At 31.3% G+C, this 20235-nt stretch overlaps 1 protein-coding gene across 1 annotated transcript; it reads right to left on the reverse strand.

Moving 5' to 3' along the window:
• Positions 1 to 1834: 1834 nt before the first annotated feature.
• LOC114733749 (serine/threonine-protein kinase SRK2E-like) lies at positions 1835 to 6521 on the reverse strand. Its single transcript, XM_028921245.1, is given in 10 exon segments — positions 1835 to 2397; positions 2571 to 2669; positions 2749 to 2853; positions 4030 to 4122; positions 4334 to 4426; positions 4634 to 4687; positions 4763 to 4864; positions 4945 to 5019; positions 5716 to 5859; positions 5862 to 6521. Coding segments are annotated over 10 exon segments (1089 nt in total). The 5' UTR covers positions 5892 to 6521; the 3' UTR covers positions 1835 to 2103.
• Between the last annotated feature and the right edge of the window lie 13714 nt (positions 6522 to 20235).

Below are 20235 nucleotides of genomic sequence, written 5' to 3' on the forward strand. Positions count from 1 at the left end.
ATACATATATATATGATATCGTTATATTATTTATTTTAAAATATTTGTATCAAAATAGATGAAGTTTATATTTTTCATTGCAAGGAAAATAAGTGCCACAAAATTTTTAATGTTAGGGAAGGATAATGCACATATCTCTAATTAATTAAAACTAATTTAATAAATCTCATAAAAATGTTTGACCTAAAACTTGAAAGCTTGATTAATAATTTTTTTTACTTCAAGTTTTTTTATTGTAATTTGATCTCTCTCAACCAGAAAGTCCTTTGAATTGCATTCAAATTAATTAGACAGCACCTAGAAAAACCAAATATCCAACAACAAAACATTAAAAAAACAAAAGACAGACAGATTAATACAACCAAAGCCAAGCATCTAAACAGAAAGAAACCGGCCAACCCATCCTTTGTCTTGTAATAGAAGCACAAGCCTCAGGCCTAGCCCCATACTATGTGTTGTCCCTTTCCAAGGTCAAAGCCGAAAGAAGATGCATTATCAGAACCCCACTAGTTGGGACACATACCCTTTAACGGCCAAACCTGCAAAATACAATCACCTGCCTCATTTTCTGGCCCACCAGAGATGAGAATCCAACATCTCCAATTCTGGGTAGTTGCTCACAATCGGATTCAAACCTCACCAATAAGGAGAGGGTTTAACAGAGGGATTAGTCTTTCGCATTGTAACGAATCAAAAATTAAATCCCCACTAAATGAGATGTTCATATTTAGTACCTGACAGTGCCTCAAATAGGATTGTCTCATATTGTCTCTATCCACAAATCTCAAGGATTTTCTTTCACGATGCCAAATCTTTTACCATCAACTATGGTTTCTGCAAATTTACTTCAGAAGAACAGCTTGGGCCTGCATAAACCCTATTGTCTCTCTTTCATTATCAGCTGGTAACATTTCTTCACATAACCCAGCAAAGCTTATATTTCATTTATTCCACTTCTAGCAATTGGAATTTTCAAGATGACATCTTTTCTCTTCATCATGAATATTCATTTCAGTTCTGCTCAAAACCCAAGACCCATTATCAGATCAGTCACCATTAATCTTTTAATCCCGCGTGTCCATCTGTCACCATCTACGTCCGCACATTCTTCATTACCAATTCTCCAACAGAGAACTAAATTCATCACCTTAGGTAAAGAATCAAGGTTTAGCCTTACGAAACAGATATATAGAGACTTGGCTTAGTTTTGAAAATGTTATGGTCTGCCACGGATACAGAGAAGATAATGTTTGTGCAGATTTTTTTGGCTGATTTTAGTTTAAGCTCGAGAGGCTGGTCAACGTTTTTGATGAACCACATGTAGAGCTGCAAACGATATTGTATAATGATTTCAGAGGGGTCTTGTTACCCGGAGCAAAAATGAGCTGATTTGATTGGGCATTTTACCCTGTATCTTTACCCCTCCCAAAAAAAAAAAAAAAAGAAATCCCAAATTAAATAAAAATTATTTTTTTATAATGCACCTCAATTTCTCTTCTCATTTAAGCACTCTGTATAGTCTCCACAGTTGCACCATTGACACTTCTATCATATTACGCCGCTTTTTCTTACTGTAACACTGTACAAATATCAAATTGAACTCGGAAATGGGGGCCTTTCCTTCCAACAAAGTTAGATGTTAAAGCTCAGAGAATATATACTCATTGATATCCTTTGTTAAACCATTTTATAAAACAAACAATACTAATACATCTTAATCCTTATTTTAGAGAAGAAGAAAGCTATATGCACATCCTTGCATATTGCCGTGCACCATAAAATGCTGAGCTGATCCTAGATAGATTCAGGCATGTAATTTGACCAACAATGAAGCTTAACAAGAAAAACGGGTGGAAAGACATGGGACATAAATTCATAATGCGAAGTACAATACAACACATCAGTAAAAAGCATACCAAGCAGTAGAATACAAACAGGACGGACTCTCACAGCATAAGAAATATCCAATCACAGAATCCTTCCCTCAAGAGATTAAGAACTTTTTTTACATAAATCCTGCACCCTATGAACAATCCGGCTTATCACATTCAACTTAATCGAAGAAACCAGCCCCTTTTTTCCCCCTGGCAGCCGTACTTTCAGCTACATTGCATAGATTATTTCTCCGCTGCTATCAATATCAAGGTCGGGATCTGTCTCTAGGTCCTCATCCATGTCATCCTCAAGATCCAAGCTACCTGTAAGATATTGGTTGAGTGACTGAGTACCAGCCGCAGGAATTGTCGCCTCAGCAATTATCTGCATGATTTCTTCGATGCTCTGCATTGGTTGATCAGGCTCTTCAAACTGGTTGTTCATCGTACCATCCTCCATGAGATCAGCCGGAAGATTCTTTAGAAACCATTCATGGTTTCTAATCTCAGGCATGGTTATCCTCTGTTTTAAATTGATGTTAATTTCCAATTAGAAGATCAAAGCCTTCGCCCATTTCTTAAAAAAGAAAAACATGTAACAGAATTGGACAAGAGTATAACTAGAAAACCCAATTCTTTTCAATGAACTCAAGCATATAAATAAAGTAAATATATTTAAACAATAAAAATATTGACCTGTGAAGGTTCACCAACGAAGATCCTTGATATCAGATGACAGCACTCAGGAGATATTTGAACATAGTCAGGAATTGAGTACTGGACATTCAATATCCTCTGCAAGCAATATCCAGACAGATTAGGCACATTATGCCTATCAAGTTACCATTGACCGAAAAAGAAAGGGATGAATTACATGGATTGTCTTGCGGAAGTTTTTAGGTTCATCAGGGTCCTCAAAAGGATATGCACCAACCAACATCACATATAAGGTTACCCCACAAGACCACACGTCTGCAATCTGAGTCATATTTAAATAATATCATCAATAAAAAGTATCTATTGCATTAGGAAACCAATGAAAGCTATCCTGAAAGAAATATGCTAGTGCATCATCATCTGATCAAACTTTTCATGCACCTACTTGCAGGAGATCAGGCATGGTCTTATTCACAAGCCTTGTAAGCCTTTGCTTCTGACCATGAATGAAAGTTACTACATAATCCAGAACTACACACAGAAAATTATGCACAGTGCCAACAAAGTTTTGGTCCACTTAGTTTTGAAGAATCATTCAAAACTGGACTGGGTAGCATTATAAGAGCAACTGAATTGGAGCTTGGTAGTTTCGTATTTTGGTTTGTTTAATTCGTTAAGTGGTTTCTTATATTTATTAAGTCAATTATCATTGCTAATCATGCATTGTAGTGGGTTATCAGACTGAGATACTTGGTTTGTTTGCTTCTTCCTTAACCTATATATGCGTGTGGGCAGATGTTATCAATTATTCTATCAATTATTCAAGTCCATCAATAATAAACCAACGAAACGAGCTTTATTCCTGTCTCTGTCATTGTCTCTTTTACATTCTCTTCCCAAACAATTAGTAAAGATTTGGCCCATAATCCATAAGGTCACGGGTTCCAATCTTGCTGTCTTTGTGAGGATCTTCTTAGCGGGCAATATATAATTACCTATGTAAGCACTCCTTTGAATTTGGAGGCATACTCTGGCCCTATGAGCCCCTGTGAGCCAATTCATCAACTTTTATTTATCGGGGAAAAAAAAATTATGCACAGTTGTTTGATTCTCTAACCATCCTTCTTTTCCCAACACAAAAACAAAAGATCTTATAATTGGAAAAACATGAAAACACCTTGTTAAGTAAAGTACACACCAAATTGGAGGGGGTAAAATCAAGAGATTTAACAGTAACAATAAAAAAATGAATTAAATCCCAGAAAATTGCAGCAGCTGTTCTCCCCCCCCCCCCCAAAAAAAAAAAAATCTGATCCTAGAAGCCAAAGAACCAATTCATCGGAGGTTACGGTCACACATGACTACTTCCTATAAAAAAACAAAAGCTGTAAATTGTGTCCAACAAAAAAAAAAACATAGATAGGAAAGCATCCTAAGTGGAAACGCTCAGTGTCACTAGTAAGATGAGTTTTCTCCTGGTGATAGAAGTTAAATATACCTTGCCATCATATTCCTTCTTCAGCAACACTTCAGGAGCAATGTACGCAGGAGTGCCAACTGTAGACTTCGGTTGCGAATGAAGCACCGAGGACTGCAAAGTCAACCATGACACAGGATACAAGGAGATTACAAGTTGAAACATCAATGACCAGGGCTAAACGAAGAAAATATCTTGACTTCCAAGAAAGGATACTTTTCAGTAAACTTTCTAAACAATGCTCTTTTCCAATTTGGGTGCAACAAGCTGAAATGTCACTTTTAAAGCCGCAGCTCAAAGAAGCAATTTGAAGAAGAAAGTATACCTTCGAGTACCCAAAATCACAAATCTTCAAGCGAGGAGCTGGACTTCCATCTAACAGTGTGTTCTCTAACTTCAAATCACGATGGCATACTTGCTTTAAAAATTAAAAAAAAAAAAAACAAAGGAAAAGGAGAGAGACAGAACAATGAAAATCAATTCAAAGATCTCACTAGGTCTCCTGGGCAGCGAAAAAAATATTGCCAAGCAAAGACAGAGGAGGCATTTGGTGCACAGTATACATCTAGGATACATACCAACGCACTAAATGCCACCTAAATGTATTAGTATTAAACTTGCATACCATTGCATGACAATAGCTAACCCCTGATATAAGCTGCTGGAAGAAGAACCGTGCCTGCAACAAAAAACAATCCACATTAAAGATAACTTGACAGCACAGCTCAAGCACAATGGCTCAATAGAAGAGAACCTCATCCTCGTTGAACCTCCCTGCATTGCAGATTCGTTCAAATAGCTCCCCTCCAGAAGCATATTCCATCACAATAGCTAAATGTGTTGGGGTCAATATGACCTATAGTCAAAAGGGCAAGTAAACAAATCAAAATACTTCTATGGCCGGAAGAGATATGATTGGTAATGGGTTGCACGGACCTCCTTAAACCTGACAATGTTAGGATGCCTCAGTGACCTGTGATTTATAATTTCCCTTTGCACATTCTCATCTATCTGTTAAGAAACAAGTAAGACTATTGATCAAGCACAAGAGCAACATAGTATCTGTTTAAGTGCAATTGTACCAAGAATTAGAGAGTCCACAGCTTAGGATATATCGAGTCCAATGAGTTGAAGTAATGAGGTACCAAAACCAGGGCGGGGGGAATGAGTGTTGAGAGTGCGTAACCTCAGGGAGAGAAATTTCCAGGATTTTACGAGACGGAGGACAGGGCATATTTCAGGAAAACCTTTCATGTTTTACCATTGCGTCTTAGTAACCAAAAATACTGCTAATATTTCTAAGCCATTAAATGCATACCGCTGATGCAGGCACAACATAAACCCCAGGAAATAAAAGAATAACAATAAATATACATAGATTCAAAATTAATTTAGGAACTAACTAATGATCAAACCAAAGATTCAAGACGTCGTTAAACTGCAGTTATAAGTAGAAAAAGAAACACGATTGACTTTCTATGGCGCTAAAGGCAGAATTTTCGCAGGGGCTCAGCCTCCATCAGTCCATTCAAAAGGAAAGGATAACAGAAATGCATCTTAATCCCGAAACCAAGATGCTTTTAACTCATTAATCGGATGTAGTTGTCATCGGAGACTTTCGACTCTTTCGATTACCACATGAGGAAATATTTGACATCCACTTTAGGCAACCACTAAAAGAAAAGACGAAATAATTAGGGAGCTAACCTTATCACCTCTCTCAATATACTTCACAGCGACAAGCTCCTCTGTCTGCTTGTCCCTCATAAGCCTGGCGACCCCGAAATTGCCAGACCCAATATCGCGCACGAGTTCATATCGATCGCTATCATGCATGATCGGCATATCCATTCCTGGCCCACTGTGATGGCCGAACGATCCATTTCTGCCTCCACTGTAAATCCCCTGTATGTAGAAATCTCAAAGAAACTTGATTCTCACATTATCATCTCAACAGATGAAAGGAAGAACCCCAAAAACCTCAATCAGATCGAATAAAGAAAAGCCAGCAGCTTGACGTGGTTGAACCTAGACCACCGGATTAGATGAGACGAACAAGGGCAGGTGGCCGAAGAAAGACACCAAAAAGATGGTTTTGAGCCCGTGAATCTTCACCAACCTGAATGGGTACTTAAAATTTTATTTTCCAACACTTGAATATATAGTTGTGGAGTTGCAGAAAGCGGGATTGATGATAAGCTCGCGAACCCTCCTTTCTTCTGTTTATTTTTCCCTTTCTTCTTCTCCTCCTCCTGTTTTGCTATCCGTAGATCTTCGCTTCCCTTTCCTTGCTTTCCTTCTTCCGAGTTATCTTTCTCGAGTTTATCCAAAACCTTTCTGAGAGAGAAGGACTAGGCAGATATTTTCATCTGGGCAGAGAAATTATCAGTAGTTTTTTGTCAAAATCAGTGGGATCCGACTGCGAAGACAGAAATAGCCTTCGGCTGTGGGAGGAGGAGCGGAAAGTTATGAGCTTTGAAGTTCAACAAAATGGTCAACTTTGCGGTTCAAGTTCGAAGCCAATGACGATAATACAATTCAGAAAAGGCAATCAAAAGTGGAAATCAAAAGAGGTTAGGCTTACCAAAGATAAGGTGTCCGGCGGGGAAGGTAACGTGACTTCTCTCTCCAAGAGAAAAAACATGCACACTTTTTTCTAATTTCTTTCGAATTGAAAATTCATTGTGAATTAAGATATATAATTTTCTTCAGAACAAAATAATTTTTCATCTTCACAATAAAGCAAAATTAAGATTAATTAGTGGGTGACTATCTATAGCCAGAAGAAGGTATTAAATAATTCAAGTTGACAAAAAAATTACAATAAATAAAATGACAATTTTTAAGTGGCCATTCTATATTCGTCTAGAAAATTCAATAAACCTTTTTAAAAAACTACGCAGTTCAACACAAACTTATCCATGTTTCTCATGTATTGCTAAAAACAAATTAGACTATTCATGTTTATAGTTAAGTAGTTTGAGTATGGTGCTTGATTAGGTAGTATTGCTTAATATAATTTGATTGATGCTAACTTGATGCTACTCATGTGAGTTTATAAAATTAACTTGTTAACATTGAATGATGCGTTTGACTTAAATATTTTTTTAAAAATTGATTCTCTTAAAAAATATTTTTACCTCAAATAAATATAAATATGCATTTTAAGTGGTGATTCTGTGAGTTGTCACACACATAAATATAGAATGAGAGAGGGAGAGAGTTTGACATATAAGTTTCTATTATTTTAGTCAATCATTATCATGAAGAGTAAAACTCACTCATTAGAAGAATGTAGTTTAAGACAGGCATACATAAAATTCTAAAAAATGAGAATATTATGTATAAATTTGGATCCTCTATTGTATTTTTTCTCCTAATAGACCTATATTACATTCACAAACAAAACAAAGAAAAATATTTAGAAATATCAGTTAAACAAACAAAATTGGGAAAAAAAAAAAAAAAGCACAGCAAAGGTTCCAAGGCGATTGTACATGAAGTCCATTCCCAATTATATGACAAAGTAGTCTCCAAGGAAAAAAGAAAGAAAGAAATCACAATCACAATCCATGTGCGAATGCCAAATCTTAAAGTGACTTGCACTTAAAAAAATTAAATTAAAATACGAAGATAGTGAAAAGTGATGTCATGACAGATGGGAGCTTGCAGGGATTTACAATTAAACAAGTCATAAAATAATCATAATCGAACCAAAAGGGTATAATAATAATTAATTAATATTTATTTAAATCACGTCGCTTCATTCAATGACGAATAAATTCTAAATTATGCATATGATAACTCTTGGATCCAGAAGGAAGTAAATGTATAATAATAATAATAATAATAATAATAATAATAATAATAATAATAATAATAATAATAATAATAATAATAATAATAAATAACTATATCCGTAAATAAGGTTGTTTCTGGTGCATTCTTAAAAGCAGTTTGTTGCCACGCTTTTAATTGGTTTCTTGCATGACTGTGAGTTGCTTATATTACTTTCCCATTTTGCTTCAGCTTGTCTCTTCTCTTTTAGTAACAGCCTTAATTTGGTTGCACACATGATTATATACTATCACGCAAAAACAGGGCAACTTTTTTCATTGTATTTTTTACCATCAAAATGGAAACCTAAGATCTTGTTGGGAAAATATGAAGTGCATCACACTTGACCCAACTAAGTATTCCTCTAATCTTATTTATAAGTCACTTCCAACATATTTCACACAAATTAAGAAAAATCTTAAACTTCATTAAATCTCATTTAAAATCCAACAACTTTCTAATTTTATTCCTATTTAATATACATTACATTTCATGTAAACAAAGTTAACACAATAATAAATGAAGAGTAAAATTATACACCCATATACTTGTACATCCATATAAAAAGTTTTTCTTAATGCCCTATAAATAGTACCAAAAAATCTCATCTCTCTTTATCTTATAAATAGGACCAGAGGAGTACATAATATGTGGATATATATATTCAATTGCAATCTCTATTAATTTTTTTAATATGAAATGAATAAGTTATGCATTTTTAAAAAATTTCCATGAAAAAATATAGCGCATGAGCCCTGTGTCTTTTATTTTTTTTAAATCTTCCTATTGAAGACAATCCTATTCAAACACTGCTGGGTACTAAATGTGGGCACATATTCTAACGGGAATTTAAACCTTGATTCGTTAGAGACTAACTCTTTCTACTAGACCCAACTCTCATTGTGAGACCTATCTCCATCTACGCTACACAGTGCTTAAGTTTGGGCTAATGCCAAAAATTTTTAGCAAAATAAAACAACAGAAAGACAAGGGTTTTTCCCTCCATTATGGGTACAGCCCAAAACGATTATCACATAGCCCAAGTGACACATACCGGGCCAAGCCCATAAAAGATATATGGAAGAATCTGGCCCATTTAATTGTTTTATGAAAAGCGAGCACGTCCTGGGGTTTAACTCTCATCGTGGTCTGAAACTATGGGTGGCGTATTAATTGATCACAGTCTTAATATAATTGAAAACAGAAATAAAACTGATATAATTCAAATTAACAATAATAATGATAAGAAAGAGAACGCATGCGAGTTGGAAATGATTTTTACTGTTTAGTGGTGGGATTCCAAAAGCAATCTCAATCCCAACCACAATCAAAGCACATGTTAGAGAGTTCTTCATTACTCTTCCATTCAATTCAATTCAATTGTTTTTTTTTTTATCAGAAGGGACAAGTACTAATTAATAGCCTAATTGATAAGTAGAAGATCGAACTTATTTATAGAAAGAGCTTTCATACCATTGCGCTGGTTTGCAAATATAGTGACTCATCTCAAATTAGAGACGAAAAAACTTACGTAATTTTAGGTTATATATGAATACTGAGTCATATTAAATTTAGTAATGAAATGATGCTGCAAACAAAGACAATTCTTAAAGGACAGACAAAGACATCATCCTCTGTGTCGCCAAAAACCGCCTCACAAACGGACAAGTCACAGCATTTCTTCTTCTTATAAGATTCCTTCTTCACATACATATGTACTTGAAATGATTTCCGTAAATTAGATCATAATAATTACAGTACTGATAGTTAAATTGGGTGAAACCAACCTAATACCTATTAAGAAAACAAAAGAATAGCGTACGTTAGAAAATACTTGAATAAATAATACTCATTCGGTCCTTAATATAAGACCCATTTAACTAACTTGATTAAATTAAGGAAGTTAGGTAAGTTAGTTGATTAGAAAAAATGTGACACATTTTTTCTAAAATACTATAATCATCTTTCTTAATACCTCCTTTTCTTTTTTTACTTGATTATGGTTGAAGGAGTATCTATAGGAATAATTTAGAGAAAATTGATAAATATGAGAAATGGGTCTTATATTTAGGATCAAAACCAACTCAGGAATTGAATCTTATATTTAGGACTGAAAGAGTAATAAGCAGGAGGTAGCATGCAGTGGAAGAATAAAAATTCTGAGCGGATTAGAGGAACACAATATTATTTCTTGAAATTTGTAAGATTTACAAATAATTTTAATATAATTATTATAATATTATTATTAATATTTAAGGTGCGGGGAGGGGACAAATGAGGATGGTCACATTATCACGTGAAAGGGGCCCACTTCTTCGTTAGAAGGGGGCGTCTTGCATGCTCTGGTCTCTAGAGCCTCTCTTGGCTTCTTTCTTTCCCTTAATAAATACAGAATATTAATGTATATTATCCCGATTTTTATTTTATAAATATATAAAAATTAAAAAAAATAGTTAACACAATTATTTATAACTAGTATAAAAAGAATTTGTGACATTTTTTAAAATAAACACCATCATTGAATGATTAAAAGCAAAAATAACAATATCCCAATAAAGAGGGATATTATTGGAAAAAAAAGAAACAATTAATAGAAGATGCCAAAGAAAATTAGACATTATATTTATGAATAAAACAAAACTCTCAAGTAAATCTTAGATTTAGGAGGTGAGAGAGTAATTTGAATGGAAGGAGAAATGGAAAAAATAAGAGGAAAAATGGATTTTTTTTTTTTAAGGAAAGAATTAAGAAAAACTATAAAAGATGAAACATCATAGTAGGACTAGGATGTATCAATACACTTTCCCAGGAACACACATACAAAAAGGAGAACTGTTAAAGATACCATTTGAGGGGTTCCAGATTTAGGAGAATCTCCATGGAAACTAACCATCTCCTTCTGAGGCATCAAGCTTTCCTGGGTCAAGCTTCACAAAGGACAGCGCTTTATCAATCTTGTGTCGCAAGGAATCAAAATTCTCGTCACCCAAACAAGAATCCAAATTCCACCACTCCCTCTTAAAAAAAGTAGTTTGGATGTGTACACAACCACCCGAGATAAGATACCACAATGGACATAGGGGGTGTTTACTATGAAACACCCTTAAAAAAACCAAAATCATGGTTTTGGGAAAAGCAAAAAAATTTTGCTTTTGGAAAAAAAAAAAAGAGTGTGAGAGCCTATAAGATATGTATCTTGTTGTTTTTTTTATAAACATATTTTTTTATAAATATATTTAATCTTATATCTTATAAATATATATACATATTAATTATTTATTAATTATATTATCTTATGTATTATTAATTATGTTAATAAAATATATATTATTAACAATTTTATTCCTTCAAATTAAAATATATCATAAAATATATTTTTTTCTGTAATTATCATATTAACTTATGTCTTTTTTAGTAATTTGTACATGTAAAAAGTGCTTCTGGTAACAACTATCCAAACACTCTCACTTCTCAGAATCACTTTTTCACAAAATCTATTTTTTAAAAAATTTATTCTCCCCAGAATCTATTCTCCAGAAGCTATTCTCCAAACCATGGTTTGGTTATATCCAAACACCCCCATAATAGTACAACAGCAACTCATTCCCCATAATTTTTATTTTCATATCATTTTATTGGTAATTATATTGTCCTTCAATTTTTAATTTTATATTTATATACTTTTTTAATAATTTTTTAAATTTTGCTCTGGTAATATCGTTAACCCCTTTCTAGTAGAGAAAAATTACAAGAATAACGGTATTAATAGAAGAAATTCAAAGAATTTAATTTTAAAAAACATAGGCATCTAATTAAAAAAGAGAGGAAAATATAGATATTTACAAAATAATTTTTCTTCTTATCACAAATAATTTACAACATTTGAGTTTGGACCTTCAATCCCACAAGTGAGGTCAATTCAATACCTACTCCATATACCATTGAACTTAATATGTGAGCACTTAAAATTAATTACTAATTTAAACATTTAATTTTCAAATTAATAATTTTAATTTTTCCAACATGATTATAAATAATAAAATTAAGCATTTTAAAATTTTTAATGAAATATTTATAACAAAGTTAAAAATTAGTTTAAAATATAAATTTTCCAAATAGATGGAATATCTGTACAGTGTTAATAAGTAAAATGAAAGGCGAGTAGCTGTATTTTATTTATTTTTCCTGAGAGACGGGGGGTTTAATGTTTGGAAAAATCATAAAAAAAGACTATAGAATTAAAAAAATTACAAATTAGGACTCATGACAATATTAACGTATCAACAATTTTTGTGAATCGGTCACTGTATGTACTTTTTTTAATTTTATGGTTTTTTTTTTTGTGATTTCTCTTAATTTTTTTAACCAACCACTTTGGATTCTTCCTTCCTTTAGAATTGACCGAATCAAATGTCTTTTAATTATTATTGTAAGTAGAAACACGAAAGATCCGTCCAAGTCACAAGGCCTCAAATTCCATTATGCTATCATTACTTCCCATGGAAGCAGATTTAAGAGAATCTTATGCCCCCCTCCTTACTTTATTTGACCACTTTTATCCAATATTTAAATCCATTTTAATAGTGACCCAACCAAACACCAGCCCCCAAATTACCATCTTACCCCCTTCTTCCCTTCCAAGTCTTCTGTTTTACCGTCCATTGTTAATCATGTTTAAGTTGACATGTGTGTTACGGTAAACCTAAGCAGACGTTTTTGCTGTCGCTTAACATCATTATTATTGTTATTATATTTGAAGTCAATTATTGTTAATCTATCTTACCGGCATCACAATATCGATTCAAGATCTTGTGTTGCTCCTACTTTGACCATTCTCTTAATTAATTTAATCCCACATTTATATGCTAAATCTATTTACTGATCAAAGTATCAAACTATCAACTTAATCATGACTCCCACGTTTTATAATATCGCTTTCATTGAAGCATAGAACGAATAATTCACTTAGCACATGGCTATTATTCAAATATACTACTTTTGGTACTAATTATAAAACCTTATTTATAAATTATAAATAAAATACTCCTCCGGTCCTAATTATAAGACCCAATTGACTTATTTGAGGAGATTAAGGAAGTAAGTTAAGTTGCTTATTTATAATAAATAAGTGTTGTTATTCCTAAAATATCCTTGCTAATTAAGTATATTGGCTAAAACTATCATTATTAGAAGGATTATCTTGGAAAAAAATGCATAAATATAAGAGAAAAAATGAATTGGGTCTTATAATTAGGACCAAATAAAAAGTCAAATTGAGTCTTATAATAAAGACCAGAGGAGTATTATAATTAGAACCGGAGATAGTACAAAATATAACTCATCAATCTAATAAATGCCGCTGGTAAAAAAAAATGACAACCTTGTAAATGCCATCAAAACACTATTAATTTGTCGTATGTATCAGTTCGACTTAAATCGATTTTTCTGAACTTAAACTTCGCACAAACCTAAACTTATCCTTTATGAATTTAAGATAAAAAATTGGCTTTCGAAACTGCTTGAGTTTTGTATGTTTATTTTATTTTGTATGTTCATTAAATAATACTTGGTTAATAAAAATATTTTAGAAAAGACAACACATATTTATTATAAAAAATTAATTTAAATAATTTTTAAATCTATTTAAATTAGTTAACTAATTTTTATATTAAGGATAGGAAGTAGTTAGGAACTAAAATAATTAATTTTTTGTTTAAAAGCTTTGAATTTCATGGACCACCCAAGAATATGACAACATGAGTAAATAAAGCAAGGAAGTGGGGGCATTTGTGGAAATTTAGGCGAGACGTATATTGAATAATGAAGTAATTGGTGGATTCTTTAACATTTATTTATTTATGGTCAGAAGGTGCGGATTCTTCCAACGGGAGCATCCGACAAAAGCAGTACAGATGCGGGAAATAGGAGGTGGGAGCGATCCAATTGGAGTAGCAGGTTTTAGATAATAATAACAATAAATAAATAAATAATAGGGGAAATCACAAATAAAGACCCTTGAATTAACAAAATCACTCTATGGTCACCTGAATATGCTAAATTACTATGAGGGACCTGGTCTCAAATTGTAATTATGAAATCATGGTCAAATTACCAAAATACCCCTCTTTAAATTTTTTTTTTTAAAAAGAAAGCCACTCCTCACCGGAATCCGGCCACCGGCGCCGGAGCTCCGGCGGCCGCTTCCGGCCACTGTCAGCGGCCGGACCCCGGCGTCCGGCGGCCGGAGCTCCGGCGCCGGCGGCCGCTTCCGGCGGTCTTCCTTTGTTTTTTTTTTTAAACTGTTTTTTTTTTTTAATTGGGGGAAGTGAGGTTGGGGGGATTTGATCCCCCAACCTAATGCTTCCCAAAATAAGGAATGACCATTGAGCCAACAAATTTTTGTTAACAGTATAATGCAAAAAAAAATATAAGTTAACTCATTTACTCTTGTTCCAGGTGATAACAACAATACATTTGGAAATAACAAGTTCTGATTGTAAAATAACACGTCTGGAATAAAAATTAAACAATATGTTTTTTTATAACAATAAATTTTGTTGCAGGTAATAACAACAATACATTTAAAAATAACAAGTTCTGATTATACAATAACAAGTTTGGGATTAAAATTTAAGAACACGTTTTTTTTATAACAATACACTTTGTTTCAAGTGATAACAACAATACATTTAAAAATAACAAGTTCTGATTATAAGATAATAAGTCTAGGATTAAAATTTAACAACACGTTTTTTATAACAATTAATTATTTTATACTTTTAAAAAATAAATTATTTATAACTTATAAAAAATATTTTTAATATATTTATTTCTCTAAAAAAATACTTTTTAATCTGTATATCCATACAACTCATTATAAATCAAACTACTTCTTATAAATTATAAAGTATTTATAATAAGGCATTTTTATTTATTAATCATAGTATAAATTTTATATTATTTCATTCTTTAAATATTAAAAATAGTTTTTATATTTAAAGAATAAAATAGTATTTTTAATTATAAATTAGAGATAAATTTCATTTATAAATTTAAGCAGTCAAAAAGTATTTTTAATCCACAATAAATTGTACTATTTATAATTTATAAGAAGTAGTTTGATTTATAATAAGTTGTATAGATATATAGATTAAAAAATTTTAAAAAAAAATTAAAAAAGTGTGTTGCCATTTTCCCTAAATTTTATTTATAAATTTGAACAATAAAAAAGTATTTTTAATCTATAAAAAATTATACTTCAAGTTCTGATTATAAATTGGAGATAAAAATTATTTTTTTAGCAAATTAAATAGATTACAAGTACTTTTTATAAGTTATAAATAATTTATTTTCCAAAAGTATAAAATAATTAATTGTTATAAAAAAAAAGGTGCTGTTGAATTTTAATTTCAGACTTGTTATTTTATAATTAGAACTTGTTATTTCCAAATGTATTGTTGTTATCACTTGAAACAAAGTGTGTTGTTATAAAAAAACATGTTGTTAAATTTTAATCCCAGACTTATTATCTTATAATCAGAACTTGTTATTTTTAAATGTATTGTTGTTATCACTTGAAATAAAGTGTGTTGTTATAAAAAAAAACGTGTTGTTAAATTTTAATCTCAAACTTGTTATTTTATAATCAGAACTTGTTATTTTTAAATGTATTGTTGTTATTGCCTGCAACAAAATTTATTGTTATAAAAAAAACATATTGTTAAATTTTTATTCCAGACGTGTTATTTTACAATCAGAACTTGTTATTTCCAAATGTATTGTTGTTATCACCTGGAACAAGAGTAAATGAGTTAACTTATATTTTTTTTTGCATTATAATGTTAACAAAAATTTGTTGGCTCAATGGTCATTCCTTATTTTGGGAAGCATTAGGTTGGGGGATCAAATCCCCCAACCTCACTTCCCCCAATTAAAAAAAAAAAACAGTTTAAAAAAAAAAACAAAGGAAGACCGCCGGAAGCGGCCGCCGGCGCCGGAGCTCCGGCCGCCGGGCGCCGGGGTCCGGCCGCCGACAGTGGCCGGAAGCGGCCGCCGGAGCTCCGGCGCCGGTGGCCGGATTCCGGTGAGGAGTGGCTTTCTTTTTAAAAAAAAATTTAAAGAGGGGTATTTTGGTAATTTGACCATGATTTCATAATTACAATTTGAGACCAGGTCCCTCATAGTAATTTAGCATATTCAGGTGACCATAGAGTGATTTTGCTAATTCAAGGGTCTTTATTTGTGATTTCCCCTAAATAATACGGGTATTACTATTATTAATAAATGACAATAGTCCCGTAGTTTTTTTTTGTGGGAAGGTTGCAGTTTTGGTCCAATTTCACTTATAACTTTATAAGTGGTTAGTATCTGTTCATTTAATTCGAAAAAATATGAATAATAAACGGATGAAAAAAATTATGTTTTCCTTAGGCTGCGTGTTTTCAGTTTTTTAATATGAGGACAAATAAATAGGGATAGTGGAAATACATTAAAAAAAAAAAAGATGAACATTTGATGATAAAATAATAAAGCAGAAGATAATTCGGTGGACCAAGCCACAGAGAGAATCTTGATTCAATGTGGACGAAGAAACAAGGAATCTAACGGTTGTTGCAGCCTGTCTCTTTGAGTTAATAAAATAATTTAAAAAAGGGAAAAAGCATCTTTTATTGTGTTCTCTGTCCGTGTTTGAGAAGTAGATTTGGGACGGAATTTTTCGTTTGATTATTATTATTATTATTATTACTCCCTCCGTTACTAATTATAAAAATTAGTTGACTAATTGAAAAAATTAAAAAAATAAATTAAATTAGTTATTTGTAATAAATAGATATTGTTTTTTCTAAAATATCTTTGTTAGTCAAGTGTATTGACTAGAACCATCATTATTAGAATGACTATCTTGAAAAAATACATAAATATGAAAGATTAAATAGATTGGGGTCTTATAATTAGGACTAAAATAAAAATCAAACGATATCTTATATCAAAAACCTGAGGTAGTATTTTACATGAGATCATCTAAGTATAGAACTTCCTAATGAGATTATAATAGTCATAATACTACTCCCACACTTAATGTAAAAATCAGATGACTAATTAGTTAGTTATTTATAATAACTATATGTTTGCTTCCTTAAATTACCTTTATTTAATCATGTGCAGTTGGATAGAAATATTTTATATTTCTCTGGTTTTTAATATAAGACCTATTTAACTAATTTAATTAGATTAAGAAAGTTAGGTAAGTTAGTTAATTATAAAAAAATGACACATTTTTTCTAAAATACTATAATCATCTTTCTTAATACCCCATCTCCCTCTCCTACTTGGTTATGGTTGAGGGAGTATCCATAGGGGTAATTTAGAGAAAATTAATAAATATCAGAAATTGGTCTTATATTTAAGATCAAAACTAACTTAAGAATTGGGTCTTATATTAAGGATCGGAGGAGTAGTTAATAAGAATACTTTTGAGAACACATTAACATAATAAATTTGAGTTTTATATTTATTACCGTTAATTAGCTATTATATTTAGAACATGAGATAGTATTATTTATAATTAATAAATATATAATTGAAAATTGATCAATGCGTTGCTGAAACGTTATGTATTAATGGGGGGAAAAAAAAACCTAGGGACCACTTTTACCGTCACTGGGAATTTTTAAACGTAATCTTGGAGCTAAGAGCAAATATCTAAAAGGGGTCCCACACATTATTATCTCTTCAACACCACGACTGCCCACCTTGACAAACCAAAATCTGCTTGATATAAAATTCGAGCTGTCATGTGGAGTACTTTTCATGGATGTGCTGATATTTTTTGTATGAAGATTTTACAAATGAAGCGAATTAAAAAGTAAGAAAAAAATATTGATGTTTTACATGAGCAAAAGGATTAGATAACACTGGAACAAAATACTTTAATTTGACTAATTGGTAAAGAATTTGGTAACACAATGCAAAGCTTACCTTTTCCTAAGGATCACGAAAATCTTCTTTTTAATAGTTTAAAATAAGTGTTCTTTTTTATATTTCAAGAAAATATTAAATGCTTTATTTCCTGGTTGCCCCTTAATAATTCATTCACTAGTGGTTGAATAGTAGTATTTATTTAAAAGCACTAGGCATTATATCTAAAGAACATTAAACTCGTCTGCAAAAAATTAGACTATTTAACGATTTGTTTGGCTCATACTCTTATGGTCCTTAATATAAGACACATTTAACTAATTTGATTAGATTAAAAAAGTTAGGTAAGTTAGTTAATTATAAAAAAAGTGACATATTTTTCTTAAAACACCATAATCATCTTTCTTAATACTCCATCTCCCTCTTCTACTTGATTATGGTTGAGGGAGTATCCCTAGGGATAATTTAGAGAAAATTGATAAATATAAGAAATGAGTCTTATATTTAAGATCAAAACTAACTTAACAATTAGGTCTTATATCAAGAATCGGAAGAGTATATAAAAAAGTTTTTTGTCATGCTTTTCACGAAACGGATGGAGTATGACGCACACATGCATGTATACGTGCGTATAAGGACGAGATGTGAGGGATGTCGGAAAGAAGAGCTAGTTGGATACGCAAAAGATTTAGTCGGTAAAACTTGTCCAAAAGAAACCAAATACTCCTCCTGTCCTTAATATAAGACCCATTTAACTAATTTAATTAGATTAAAAAAGTTAGGTAAGTTAGTTAATTATAAAAAATGTGACATGTTTTTCCTAAAACACCATAATAATCTTATCTAATACCCCATCTTCCTCTTTTACTTGATTATGGTTGAGGAAGTATCTATGAGGGTAATTTAGAAAAAATTGATAAATATGATAAATGGGTATTATATTTAGGACCAAAATCAACTCAACAATTGGGTTCTATATTAAGGATCGGAGGAGTAGTATCTTATATTTGTTTGATTTTTATTTTAATCTTAAATATAATATTTCAATCTATTTTGTCTCTCATATTTATTTATGTTATTCCAATGTTTTTGTAATAATTGTAGTTCTAATCAATATATTTGATTGGTAAAGATGTTTTAAGAAACACAGCACTTATTTATTACAAATAATTAACTTAACTAATTTTTTTAATCTATTTAAATTAGTCAACTAGTTTTTAAATTAAAAACCAGAGGTACTATCAGATAAACATATGAAAATAATTTTGTTTCGATTTACATAAATATATTTATAAATACTTAATATAAACAATTCTAAATAAATTTTTAGAAGGCGTCAAGTATTTTAAGAGGTATTCTTTGCAAGGGTATACGACCCTGATCGTTGATTTGCCAACTCCATTTACTTCTGGCTACTCATTTTTATTTTTATTTTTATTTTGGTCTGCCATCCATTTCTATTTTCCATTCATCTCTTCGGGAAAAAAATGTTTGTATTTAAACATATCAACTAGTCCAAATGAGAACTTAATTTGCTTCCATTAGAATATGAAATGTCGATATAAAAAATTTTCAGTAAATATAACTTATCAATATTTCTATAAATTCTTTTTAAATTATAAGATTTGCCCTAAATTTAGTGAGGCCTGTAATCTTATCAACCTCTTATTTCTTTGGAAAAATAAAGCTGCATCGATATTCATCTAAGCGTGTTGGAGTCCATGTTAACATGGTCCCTCCCTGGCGGCTTTCTTCTCAAAAGCCCTTCCCACTTTCTTTTCTCTAATTTTTTTTTTTTAACTTGGTGCAATTAAATACATCCACATACAAATATGATTTTTAAGCTTAGAATCTTATCTAAACATTAAGGGTGGTGCTGCAATTAGGACGGCTTATTATTAACCTTTTACTTATTTTTTAAAAGATTCATATCAATTTTATTTTATAAAATTTAACCTCGTTTTAATTTTAGTTTTCAAAATTTAAAACTTATAATTTTGGTCTTTGAAACCTTATTTCAGGAAAATAAAATACTATTCAAAAAAATTTTCAGACTGATAAAAATTAAAATAAGATCAAATTTAAGAGATTAAAGGTAGCATTAACCCTTTCTAAAATATATGCAAAATTAATTTTACTATGAAATACTTCCAAGTTCCAACTCTAAATATAAAAGCCAACTAATGAGTTTGATCTGATTCTTAAATATCAAATGTTTCACCCTCTCTTGCAATTTATAATTATTCTCAAGCAATCCCATTGATTGCATATAATGAAAGAGGTTTTCATTAATAAATAATTAAAATTAATTATCTAGGGATGTCGTGTCTGCATAAAATAATAATTCATCATTATTTGACCATGCTCTTCCTTACCTGCTACGCTATAACGTATATAGAATAAAGTGAATAACGTATTCACATGTAAAAATGTTGTTCAAACTTCAGTCAACAAACTATGCTCTAATTTCAA

The sequence above is a fragment of the Neltuma alba genome, unplaced genomic scaffold (genome assembly GCF_004799145.2).
Source record: "Neltuma alba isolate B1F8T4 unplaced genomic scaffold, ASM479914v2 tig00013031_pilon, whole genome shotgun sequence".
Classification (NCBI taxonomy): Eukaryota; Viridiplantae; Streptophyta; class Magnoliopsida; order Fabales; family Fabaceae; genus Neltuma; species Neltuma alba.